The 12,440-nt window shown below is 38.1% G+C and overlaps 1 protein-coding gene across 1 annotated transcript; it reads left to right on the forward strand.

Annotated features, from left to right (window-relative positions):
* Positions 1-8,106: 8,106 nt before the first annotated feature.
* On the forward strand, positions 8,107-9,915 carry LOC137404801 (general transcription factor II-I repeat domain-containing protein 2-like). The gene is made up of 2 exons (XM_068091033.1): positions 8,107-8,877; positions 8,992-9,915. Exons 1-2 carry the CDS (start codon positions 8,107-8,109, stop codon positions 9,913-9,915), a joined length of 1,695 nt encoding a protein of 564 aa, XP_067947134.1.
* Positions 9,916-12,440: the final 2,525 nt, after the last annotated feature.

The following is a 12,440-nucleotide window of genomic DNA, read 5'->3' on the forward strand; positions in this document are numbered from 1 at the left end:
ACATAGGTCATTACTATGGTGACAGAGTCTTTAGAGGCAGCCCCACCCAAGTGACACTTTTGATGCAGAAAGCCTCCATTGGGAGAAGCGGCCAAAGTGTACAAACTTGCAACAGACCAGTTTCAGTCATGCTCGATTTCATTCAGCATGACTAAAACTGCTTTCATTCAGCTCAGCGCAACAGAAGCTGTGACTAGCCAATCACACGAGAGTAAGCATTCAAACTAACAATGAAACAAAAAATCACATTGCCTTCATTGTAATGTTGTCTCGTGTCTATTAAAACCTGACATCACATGACCCTCACAGTGCTAGCAGGTACTTGACCATAATATACCACCTCTGTCATAGAATACATACATCAGAAGAGAGAACAACATCAACTGTTTTACTGACTTCACCTGTTTATTATTACAGACCTCATCATACAGTCAATAATAATTATTACCATTGATAAAACTGAATTGAGTACATAATACTGACAAATGTCACAAATTCCTATTGATTTGATTGGCTCAAGAGGCATAGCAACCACAATAGACAAGTTGAATACAGTACAAGCTACTATAATGTAAACCTCCTACAAGTAAACTTGACTTAATGTAAAATATTTATGTAGAGTTTTTCCTTTGTGTTGCATAACAAATTCTCTATAATGTAGTCTAAATAACTATGGTCCTGCAGATCATTTGATGAGCTAGTTCTTGTGAGTAAACTATTACAGGTTTTACTATAAATTAAACAAATGCTGCTCTTTCGCAGTCACCATAGACCATGCTGTCTAAAAGTCTAAAACATAATCACTGGGTCCCCATGCTTTGAATGGATTCAGAGTTGCCATCTGCCGATGAATCGCAACTTTCTTTTCCAACGATTCGGAGTCGCACCTTATCGATCGTTTCGACTAGCGATTTACTCCTAAAAAATTGTTACAGTAGACTTGGTTTTGGGTCACGGTAACTTTTCGATTCCTGTTTTGTACAAAACAGTTCCATTTTGTACACTTGTTGCACTAACTCAGCCTTGATTCCTGGTGAGTATTTTCTCTCTGTTTTCTGTATTGCTCCCCTTTTTATATTACAAAACATCAACTGAATTTACTACTTGCTCTACAGTTATTACAAAGAGGCTACTTTAAAGTTATTATTAAAGGTTGAATGAACAACAGTTGCTTTTAATAAATCTTTAGCATACGAAGATGTCGGCACGAGTGCGGTGAAACTCTGTACGGTATGTTAAGTTATTTAATGATTACGGTAATAACATAAATAAAAAGGTAATTATCTCATCAAGCATGGATACCCCATAAATAATAGCTTTTAGAGATTTATTATTCTTGTCAATTACCATAGTTCAGGTAATGATTATGAACTCTAATGACTGTATCATAGATTAAATTAGAATATATTATATTAGTTGGTTATTAAGTGTAATAATTATAATATTATTTATCTGTTATTATTTGATTTATTGCTTCTCTGAGGGGCCTTTTTTAACTTTGAAAGGTTCTTTTATGCTGAAACATCTAGTAACAGTCTTGCCAAGACAACTCTACGAAAATAACGCGAGGCAACGGTCCGGAGTGAAACATTTCATCCTGGACATTGATACAATCCATCTTATGCAATATATTTTAGTACGTTTGAATTTTGCATAAATCAGACTTGACAAAGGCAATTCAGTTTTTATTATACAGTAAATCAAACCCATTTCCTCCAAGGCATTTATTTACCTAAATAAAATTCGCAGATGATCTCTAAATCAATTGCAACTAGTAACAAGAGCAGTTGTCAAGAACTTGTAATATATGTGAATTTGCTGTCATTTATAGCCAGCATCATGAATAAAGTCAATGTGCACAAACTCACTCGGTACTGCCCAAAACTTCTTTCAATATTCTATCAGGCTATTTCAGATTTAAAGCACCAGGTAAACATTTCTTAAGCCACAGTTTTAAAGATTAAAATCAATACAATAATATATTTAAACATTGTAAAAATTACGATTGAACAGTCTCTACTCATGAACCAGTTTCACACTAATTTAAATACATGCTGTCTCAACTATGTGTTACATTTGAAGCAATAAGTCACATATATTGGGTCACTCAAGCCACACAAAGACAACTCTACGAAGCTAAGTCACATTTAAGTGCCTTATCAACACATGAGACTTGTAATATACCGGCATTTCTCTTTTGTTGCTGATATGGTGACCCCCCTAACTATGATCACTACTGCAACTACTCTATGCTAACCAACAGTAGTACGTAAGGATTGTTTATATATCAAAATGTTCTGATGTGAAATTTAATTTTTATGAAAATCCTAAAGCCACGGTGACCAGCCTTGTTTTTCGCTATAATTTGATATAAAATAATTATACAATATACAATAATACAATACATACAATAATTATACAATAATTTGATGCTGTGCTTCAAGGTTTCTTTACGCTTTATTCAAAGTAACACCTGAGTAACTCGAGTGTGTCTCTGTAACTTCATATACCAACTTCGTATGGCGCCGACTCAAACTTCACAATATGAACATAAAACAAGCATCATCATGAATAGAATTGAATGCATTCCTTCAGCTTCCAGAATCTTTTGCCAATCTTAGAGAGTATTCAAGACAAGCAAGTTCTTATGAATGTGAGATGAAGTGGCATCCTCACATGGCAAAAGGATGCAACATCCAGAGAGCATAGTTTCTTGCCAACTTTTTTGCTCAAATTCATCCAAACTTCACACATAGAGGCCTATGCTCGAGGCCTGCCACAATGTCGCTAACAAATGTTGGGTGTCAAACTCTATTTAGTGCCTGAGAACCAGCCCTTAAACATCTACCTGCAGACTATCTGATTGATAATAAAAGGAATCCAATGCATGATTCTTGTACATTGAAAGCAATGATTATTCAATACAATAACTGCTTGAATTTCAATGATGGACAGAGAATGCTCAACAATTATGAAGAATGAGTGCTTGATTTGTAACAAGATAACTCAAACATTTTTTTGAAACGCCAATGAAAAGGACTATCAAGTATTCAGTAAAAATCTAGAGCTCTCTTTCATTTTTAGCCAGCACCCTGGCAGTCACGAGAGCCATGAGAGATCATGATGTCAGATGTGCTGATAAAGTGGAAAGAAGTAATTGAGAAATTATCACTATGTACCGGAAGGTAATCAATTAATGTGGGCGTTAGAGAGTCAAGTGACTACTGGTGTAATAGTAACATCCAGTGTACCAGTACACCCAGCATACCAGAACACCCAGTGTACTAGTGACACCCAGGGTACTAGCGACAGTCCACTGACTAATGATACCCAGTGTTCTACTAACAGACAGTGAGTGAGCAATATTCAGTGTACTAATACTATCAAGTGAATCAGGAATACATTGCGTACCAGTGATACCCAACGTACTACAGAAACTCAGTGTATTAGTGACACCAGCCACCATGGTGAACTCTAATGACTGCCTGGTGGATTGTATTAAAACATATTATATTAATTCATAGATGCTTAAAACATTATTCTAAGAATTATGGCAATATACGCATGAGTGGAAATCCAAGAATTTTCTACACAAGAATATTATCAAATATCAACTGATATTCACCTTTTTAGTCTTGTTTACGTGTAACTTGGTGTCATAACAAAAAAGTGCAATAAAAACAAACTTTTTATTCGTAGACAAAACTCCCAAAATTTAACATGGTTTTGAACATATGTGCATTTAACTATATGGAAGTAAATCTGTGCCTTTGTAGTACTAGTAGCACATTAATTAGTTGGCGAGCCGTTATTATCACACAGCTTTACAGTGTCTCGAAGTGTTTACAACCAAACTGGAAAGCAATTTTGGAAGAACCACATGCTAAGAGGGTGGGATGTTGAATTCTATCAGCTTTCTGTGCTGTTGGTTTGTCTTTCAGAATCAACTGACCAATTTAGCGCCTCAAATTCTCAAAGTGGTTAAAATATGGAGACGAGCAGGCAAGCTGAGTAATTCCACATAATTCACCAGCTATTCGGTTCAAATTAATTGGACATCTGCATAAGTTTGCATAGTAGGACGCAGCACCTCACATGCCATACATACAGAATATGAAGAACATATGAAGAATACCTGGCAAATTATGGACAAAGATGGGAGTTTCTGCACATTTCTTATATCAAATGATGCAATCAGATAACACAGTCACCGATAGACTAGACTAACATCATATAATAAAACTGGGGGTGAGTACACATATTTCTAAAGGATACTTTTGGTGATATACAAAGTTTGAACCTTATATACATAGAGTATGTATGGTCTGAACTAATAGAGAAAGTGAGATTTCTGTCATAAAAGACGGAGAACATGAAAATTATTAGGTGATCCCTTAACTATGATTACTACTGTAACTACTCTACGATAACAAAGAGTAGTACGTAAAGATTGTATATTTATCAAAGTATTCCGAAGTAATAGTTAATATTTTTAAAAATCTCAAAGCCACGGTGACCAGCCTCCACCATAAGCTGATGATGTGCTTTAAGGTTTCTTTACGACAATCAAAATAACACCTGAGTAACTCGAGTGTCTGTGTAACTTCCTACACCAACTTCTTATGGCGCTGACTCAGACTTCACACAATAAACATAATACAAGCATCATCATGAATAGAATTGAGTGCATTCCTTCAGCTTTCAGAATCTATTGCCAATCTTAGAGAGTATTCAAGACAAGTTCTTATGAACGTGAGATGCAGTGGCATCCTCACATGACATGGTGCCTAAATATGCCAGCAATTTCACATGACTTAAGTATAGTAACTGGTGGTCTGGGTACTCACTGAGTTCTTCATGGAACTTGATGAACATTCTGATCACAGGGTTGACAGGAGAGAAGTCCAGACAAGGAGAAGGACACTTTTCCTCATCAGTGGTAACAGATCAACAGTCATGCCATAGTCTGACAAAATTAAATGAGGTTGCTGTTAGGAATCCTTGTGTATATGAACGTATGTCATGAGCATTTGATGAGTGCTTCAAACCTATTTTAACTTATTTCAACATAATCTAAAAATTTTAAATACAGTATAGTCGGCTCTTCTATAACATATACTTCCTATAACATAACTCCTTCTATAATATATACTTCCTATAACATAACTCCTTCTATAACATATACTTCCTATAACATAACTCCTTCTATAACATATACTTCCTATAACATAACTCCTTCTATAACATATACTTCCTATAACATAACTCCTTCTATAACATATACTTCCTATAAGATAACTCCTTCTATAACAGATACTTCCTATAACATACCTCCTTCTATAACATATACTTCCTATAACATAACTCCTATAACATATACTTCCTATAAGATAACTCCTTCTATAACAGATACTTCCTATAACATACCTCATTCTATAATATATACTTCCTATAACATACCTCCTTCTATAACATATACTTCCTATTACATAACTCCTTCTATAACATATACTTCCTATAACATAACTCCTTCTATAACATATACTTCCTATAACATAACTCCTTCTATAACATATACTTCCTATAACAGGCATGGGCAAACTACGGCCCGTTAAACCTTTTAATCCGGCCCGCCGAACTTGAAGAAATTAAATAAATTAATTTTGAAATAGATAAGCCATAACTGTCACGAACCACTTTTATCGTATTAACTAGGTATATCAAACACGCTGATTCCGATTTTGTACTCAAAATAAAGATTAGTCTACTTACTTTCAGAGTAATGAAGGCTTTTTACAGCGTTTTAATTTTGGTCTCGAAAACAACACGATCGCCATAACAAGCTCCGCCCAAAATTACGTGACGAAACCTAGCTTTATAGGAACAAAAGTTGCGTAGGGATGTTTAGACCGATTTAAAACAATAGAGATGGGTGTTTTAAATACCATTAATATCTAAATTCAGCCTTAAAAATAATATCAGTCTGTTCTGAAAGGTACATACGCTATTTAGCATTGCATATTTTAAAAAGCGCGATACCAACGCTAGCTTGTGATAAAACCGCGCTTTTTGAGCTCATTTTTTTCGGCGTTCAGCCCATTTAAACGTCATGTAACAAGCTACGAGCAATTTTAAATAGTTTATATACCTTTCATAAAAAATGAAATTATTTTACAAGCTGGATTTAGATAATAATGGGTTTTAAGACACCCATCTCTATTATTTTAAATCGGACTTGTAATTCTAAATGGGCGGAGCTTGTAATGCCGATTGTGTTGTTTTCGAAACGGATATTGAAACGCTTTATAAAAGCCCAAATGACTTTGAAGGTTAGTTGCCTAATCTTTATTTTGAGTACAAAATCGGAATCAGCGTGTCTGATTTACCTAGTAAATACGATAAAAGTTGTTCGTGACAGTTATGGTTTAATGTTTTATTTTCCCTGCAATTCTAATGTGTTCCCACTGTGAACTAAAGCTACTTTAGTTCAGTGGGTTCTTTAGAAAGTCGTTACTTATCAGGAGACAAAACAAACACGTCCTAACTTACTGAGCTTCAAGCCGTAAGCGAGTCACCAGAAGATCCCCTCTCTCGGTCTCGCGCTTTTCTCATTACCTCCGGTCAAGCCGGAGTTGTAGCGAGCCGATAATATCACATCTTCCTTTGTTTGATGGAAGCGACTTTCTCGCAGGGGATGTTCATCTGGATTCTGGGAGATCCCGTGAGGTCTAGTCCTCTGCAGCCTGTATAGTTTGTAAGCAACTATTTGCTGATCTTCTGCACACTTAGGTGCACATAGGAAAACATATATTTCCCGTAGTCTGGCGTCTCTGTGAGTAGAACCTGGTAGTTCTACCTTACGCCTCTTGGGCGCTCTGATACTCCGGGTATTTATGGAAACGCAAAGTTTAGTGAAGGTTGCGGTGGATCCTGAAAACTACCCTACAATAAGAGTTGAGAGTTTGGGGTCTCTTCCGACATTATTTCGAGGTTCAAACTGCAGTTCTACCTGGATCAAGTAACAAGTCCTCATCCGCAGTGTCCATGCTTTCTTCCTCGACAGCCCATGAACTGGGGTTTCTATGGCTCTGGCGGCAGGCTGCTCAGCACTGTATCCTTCTAGAGTAAGGTCTCTGGCTACAATCGTCAGCTCAGCGCGGTCTCCCGTGAGCAAGTTTCCAACTGAAGTCGCCTGTTCAGCACGGTCTCCTGCAAGAAGATATTCGGCTACAGTCACCTGTTCAGCGCGGTCTCCTGCAAGCAGGTATCCGGCTAGTCACCTGTTCGGCACGGTCTCCTGCAAGCAGGTATCCGGCTACAGTTACCTGTTCAGCACGGTCTCCTGCAAGCAGGTATCCGGCTAGTCACCTGTTCACCACGATCTCCTGTTGTGAGGTCTCTGGCTGTGGCTGGTGACGCCCCGCTGTCTCCCTCCAAAAGAAGACCTTCGTTCTCGTGGTGGTCTCTCTCGTCGCCCGAGTCTCCACCTAATGCCATACTGTTGTCTCTAGCGGGGATGGTGGTGGCAAGACGGTAGCAGCAAGTTTTTTCTGAGATTTCGGGGTCTGGGGAGCTGCCCGGGAACCAGGGGAGTTAGCTGAAGCAAACATCTCCCTGAGAGGACGAACTTTCTCATATTCTTGTTTCACAGCACGGAGCTCTTTCTCTCGTCTCTCAAGTTCCTTCGGTTCAGCCTCGCACCATCTACCTAGTGCGGCACACTGTTCTCAGAGGGCCCACAACTCTCCCTCAAAATCAGTCTGCTAGTCAACTGAGTTTCGGTTGGAAACTATCCGAATATTCTTATAAATACAGCGGTCTTTCCTTGACTTAAGGGGACACTCGCTTTCAGCATGATACTTGCCATCACAGATACGACATCGGCTAGGCCTGTCGCACTCACCCGCCATGTGCCCAAGTTTCTTACAATTATTGCATCTAACACGGGGGCAGGTTTTCACCAAGTGATTTGTTTTCACCACTGAACTAAAGTAGCTTTAGTTCACACCCACTAGATGGCGCACTCTAGATACATTGACTTTGTTGAGGCTCCGCATATTACGGTACTCCACGTTTGCTTTTTGACCCCTCAGCCCTTCTGTAAAAATGAGCGGACCTAAGAAAAGGAAAGTGGACAGAGAATGTCGAGTGTTCAAAAAGGAGTGGACAACTAAATATTTTTTCACTGAACACCGATCATCTGCTGTATGCCTGATATGTCAGGAAACTGTGGCGGTTTTTAAAGAATATAATATTAGCCGTCACTTTACTACAAAGCATGCTAACTATGCTAGCAAGCTATCAACAAAAGAACGGGAAGCTACTGCTCAGAGGTTGGTGGCTAATTTACAGGCTCAACAAAACTTTTTTCACCGCCAAACTGCCATTCAGGAGTCACGTACCAAGGCCAGTTTTATGCTTTCATTCAAACTGGCAAAGGCCAGCAAGCCTCTGTCTGAAGGCGAGTTTGTAAAAGAATGTATGGTGGAGACAGCAAGTGTCTTGTGCCCAGAGAGCAAAGACAAATTTGAAAAAATCAGTTTATCGGGCAGAACAGTGACTCGTCGTGTGGAACTAATAGATGAAGATATCACTAGCAACTTAAATAAAAAGGCGGAGTCATTCACATTGTATTCATTAGCACTGGATGAAAGCAACGATGTCAAAGACACTGCTCAGCTCCTCATTTTTATCCGAAGGATTAACGACACTTTTGAAATAACAGAGGAGTTTTTGACAATGGAGTCTCTGAAAGGACAAACACGGGGAGAAGACTTGTATGACCGGGTGTCTGCTGTCATCGAAAATATGAAGCTCCCTTGGAGCAAACTTATCAACGTCACCACAGATGGATCTCCGAATTTAACGGGGAAAAACGTTGGCCTGCTGAGGAGAATCCAGAATAAAGTCAAAGATGAAAATCCTGACCAAGATGTTATTTTTCTCCACCGCATCATCCACCAGGAATCTCTATGTAAATCGGTATTATAGCTGAATCATGTTGTAAATCCTGTCGTGAAACTCGTCAACTTTATTCGTGCAAGGGGACTTCGGCACCATCAGTTCATTACGTTTCTGGAGGAAACTGATGCGGATCACCAGGACCTGCTTTATCACTCCCGAGTCCGCTGGTTAAGTTTGGGCAAAGTGTTTCAACGAGTGTGGGAGCTCAAAGAGGAGATTGGTGCATTTTTGGAGTTACAGGGAAAGGTTGACGAATTTCCTGAGCTGAGCAACAAGAGCTGGCTGTGTGACTTTGCGTTTGCTGCAGACGTATTTTCACACATGAATGAGCTCAACATGAAACTACAGAGGAAGAATCAGTTTGTGCAGGACATGTACACAAACATGAAAGCCTTCAAATCCAAGCTGGTTTTATTCTCCAGGCAAATTTTAAATAAGTCGTTCACACATTTTCCCACACTAGCCACGCTGAAAGAGGCTCGCGCAAAAGTGAAGAAATACGGCGAGTCACTAGATGCGCTGCACGGAGAATTCTGCCGTCGGTTTTCTGATTTTGAAAAAATTGACAAGTCACTTCAGTTGGTGGCCTGTCCCCTGTCACAAGACTCTGAAACAGCTCCAGAGGAGCTGCAGCTCGAACTGATCGACCTTCAGTCCGACCCAGTCTTAAAAGAGAAGTTCAACTATCTGAAACTGAATGAGTTTTATGCTTCACTCAATGAAGCCGCATTTCCAAATCTCCGGAGGACAGCGCAGAAGATGCTGGCGTTGTTCGGCTCGACCTACGTGTGTGAACAGACGTTCAGCATCATGAACATCAACAAGGCCAGCCACAGATCCCAATTAACAGACCAACACCTCAGATCCATCCTGAGAATTGCTACAACTAAACTCACTCCAGACTTTGGTGCGCTGGCTAAAAAGGGAGACCAACAGCACTGTTCCCACTGAAAGTAAAAGTTTCTCCTTTGTATTATGTAAAAAATGCTTTGGAAAATAATTAGTTCAGTAAGCCTTGTATGTTACACGTCATTTCTGTTAAAGAGCGCACATAAGTGGTGCGCAAATGAACGCACTTTCTCAAAACAAACAATGTGCACCAGATCAAATATAACGCTCTCCACAGTGGCGCATTATCAATGTTCCGTCCTTGCGTTGATCGTTGTTGGCTTTTGGCACTGGAGACACAAACTGAATAGAAGGAGCAGGATAAGTACATCTGAATCTCTTACTGTTTTTGAAATAAATACAGTCAGGAGGAGAGTGATGATGATATCCAGAAGGTAACAGAACTTGCAGTGCTTTAAAATAGAAATTGTTCGTAACAAAAAGATTATTTTTTATTCATTTAATTTTCAGTGTTTTAAGACTCATTTCAATAAATAGCTAAATACTGTGGGGCTTTAGAGACAAATCTTTTGTTGTAATGCTTTTGTTCATTATCATTTGAAATTAAAGCACATGTTTTCTCCATATTCCATGATATATATTTTTTTTCCTGTGAGGTGGGGTTACCAAAACACTCCATCTATCTGCTCCTGGTCCGGCCCCTCTGTCAAAATTTAGAACCCTTTGTGGCCCACGAATCAAAAAGTTTGCCCACCCCTGTCCTATAACATACCTCCTTCTATAACATATACTTCCTATTACATAACTCCTTTTATAACATATACTTCCTATAACATAACTCCTTCTATAATATATACTTCCTATAACATAACTCCTTCTATAACATATACTTCCTATAACATAACTCCTTTTATAACATATACTTCCTATAACATACCTCCTTCTATAACATATACTTCCTACTACATAACTCCTTTTATAACATATACTTCCTATAACATAACTCCTTCTATAATATATACTTCCTATAATATAACTCCTTCTATAACATATACTTCCTATAACATAACTCCTTTTATAACATATATATATATACATCCTCCTAGATAATGTAAATAATCTAGCTGATTATGTGAGGTTTTTGCTTCCTACTACCTAAAAGATACCATATAAGATAAAGTGTCAAGTCAGGTGAGTTCTCAAATTTGATTTGAATATTAATCTGTCTTGTCGCACTTGCGAAAAAAACTATGTGCGTGTAGCTTTACATCATTTATATTTACAGCTTTTACAACTATCTAAATGGTCGTGATAGATCATCAAATCTGTCGAAAAAACATAGATTAGGGTAGCTGCGTAATTGCAATAAACGTATAAAATATTTGTTAATAGTTTTATTATGCTGAGTAGACTTTGCTGTTTAAAAACTAGCCAATAATTGTGAATGAACGTCGAAGACGTGCGCTCCTTATCAACTTATTGTAAAATTACTGCAATCACAGTCTACAAAACCAGTGATGTTGATCATAAGAGAAAAGTGGTCTATGCAAACTAATATTGCTGCTATTATGGTACAGCCTACAAATTAAAAAGTCACGTAGAGCTTTTCCTTTTTACGTCCAAAGGGTTGAGTTAATTTAATTTGCTTCCAAATCTCCAAGCAAGATGACCAGCCCGCCTTATGCAATAATTTGATGATCTACTTCAAGGTTTCAATATGCTTTATTCAAAATAACACCGCAGTAACTCGAGTGTCTGTGTAACTTCATATACCAACTTTATATGGCGCCGACTCAAACTTCACAATATGAACATAATACAAGCATCATCATGAATAGAATTGAGTGCATTCCTTCAGCTTTCAGAATCTTTTGCCAATCTTAGAGAGTATTCAAGACAAGTTCTTATGAACGTGAGATGCAGTGGCATCCTCACATGACATGGTGCCTAAATATGCCAGCAATTTCACATGACTTAAACCATAACTGTCACGAACAACTTTTATCGTATTTCCTAGGTAAATCAGACACGCTGATTCCGATTTTGTACTCAAAATAAAGATTAGTCCACTAACCTTCAAAGTCATTTAGGCTTTTTTAAAGCGTTTCAATGTCCGTTTCGAAAACAACACAATCGGCATTACAAGCTCCGCCCATAAATATGTGACGAAACCTAGCTTTTTCAGAAACAGAAGTTCGGAATGTTTAGTCCGATTTAGAATAATAGAGATGGGTGTCTTTAAACCCATTATTATCTAAATCCAGCCTGTAAAATAATTTCAGTTTTTTATGAAATTGATATAAACTATTTAAAATTGCTCGCAGCTTGCTACATGACGTTTAAATGGGCTGGACGCCAAGAAAAATTAGCTCAAAAAGCGCGGTTTTATCACAAGCTAGCGTGGTTATTGCGCTTTTTAAATATGCAACGCTAAATAGCTTATCTACCTTTCTGAAAAGACTGATATTATCTTTAAGGCTGAATTTAGATATTAATGGATTTTAAAACACCCATCTCTATTATTCTAAATCGGTCTAAACATCCCTGCGTAACTTATGTTCCTAAAAAGCTAGGTTACGTCACGTATTTATGGGCGGAGTTTGTTATGCCGATCGTGTTGTTTTCGA

The sequence above is a fragment of the Watersipora subatra genome, chromosome 9, assembly GCF_963576615.1.
Source record: "Watersipora subatra chromosome 9, tzWatSuba1.1, whole genome shotgun sequence".
Lineage (NCBI taxonomy): Eukaryota > Metazoa > Bryozoa > Gymnolaemata > Cheilostomatida > Watersiporidae > Watersipora > Watersipora subatra.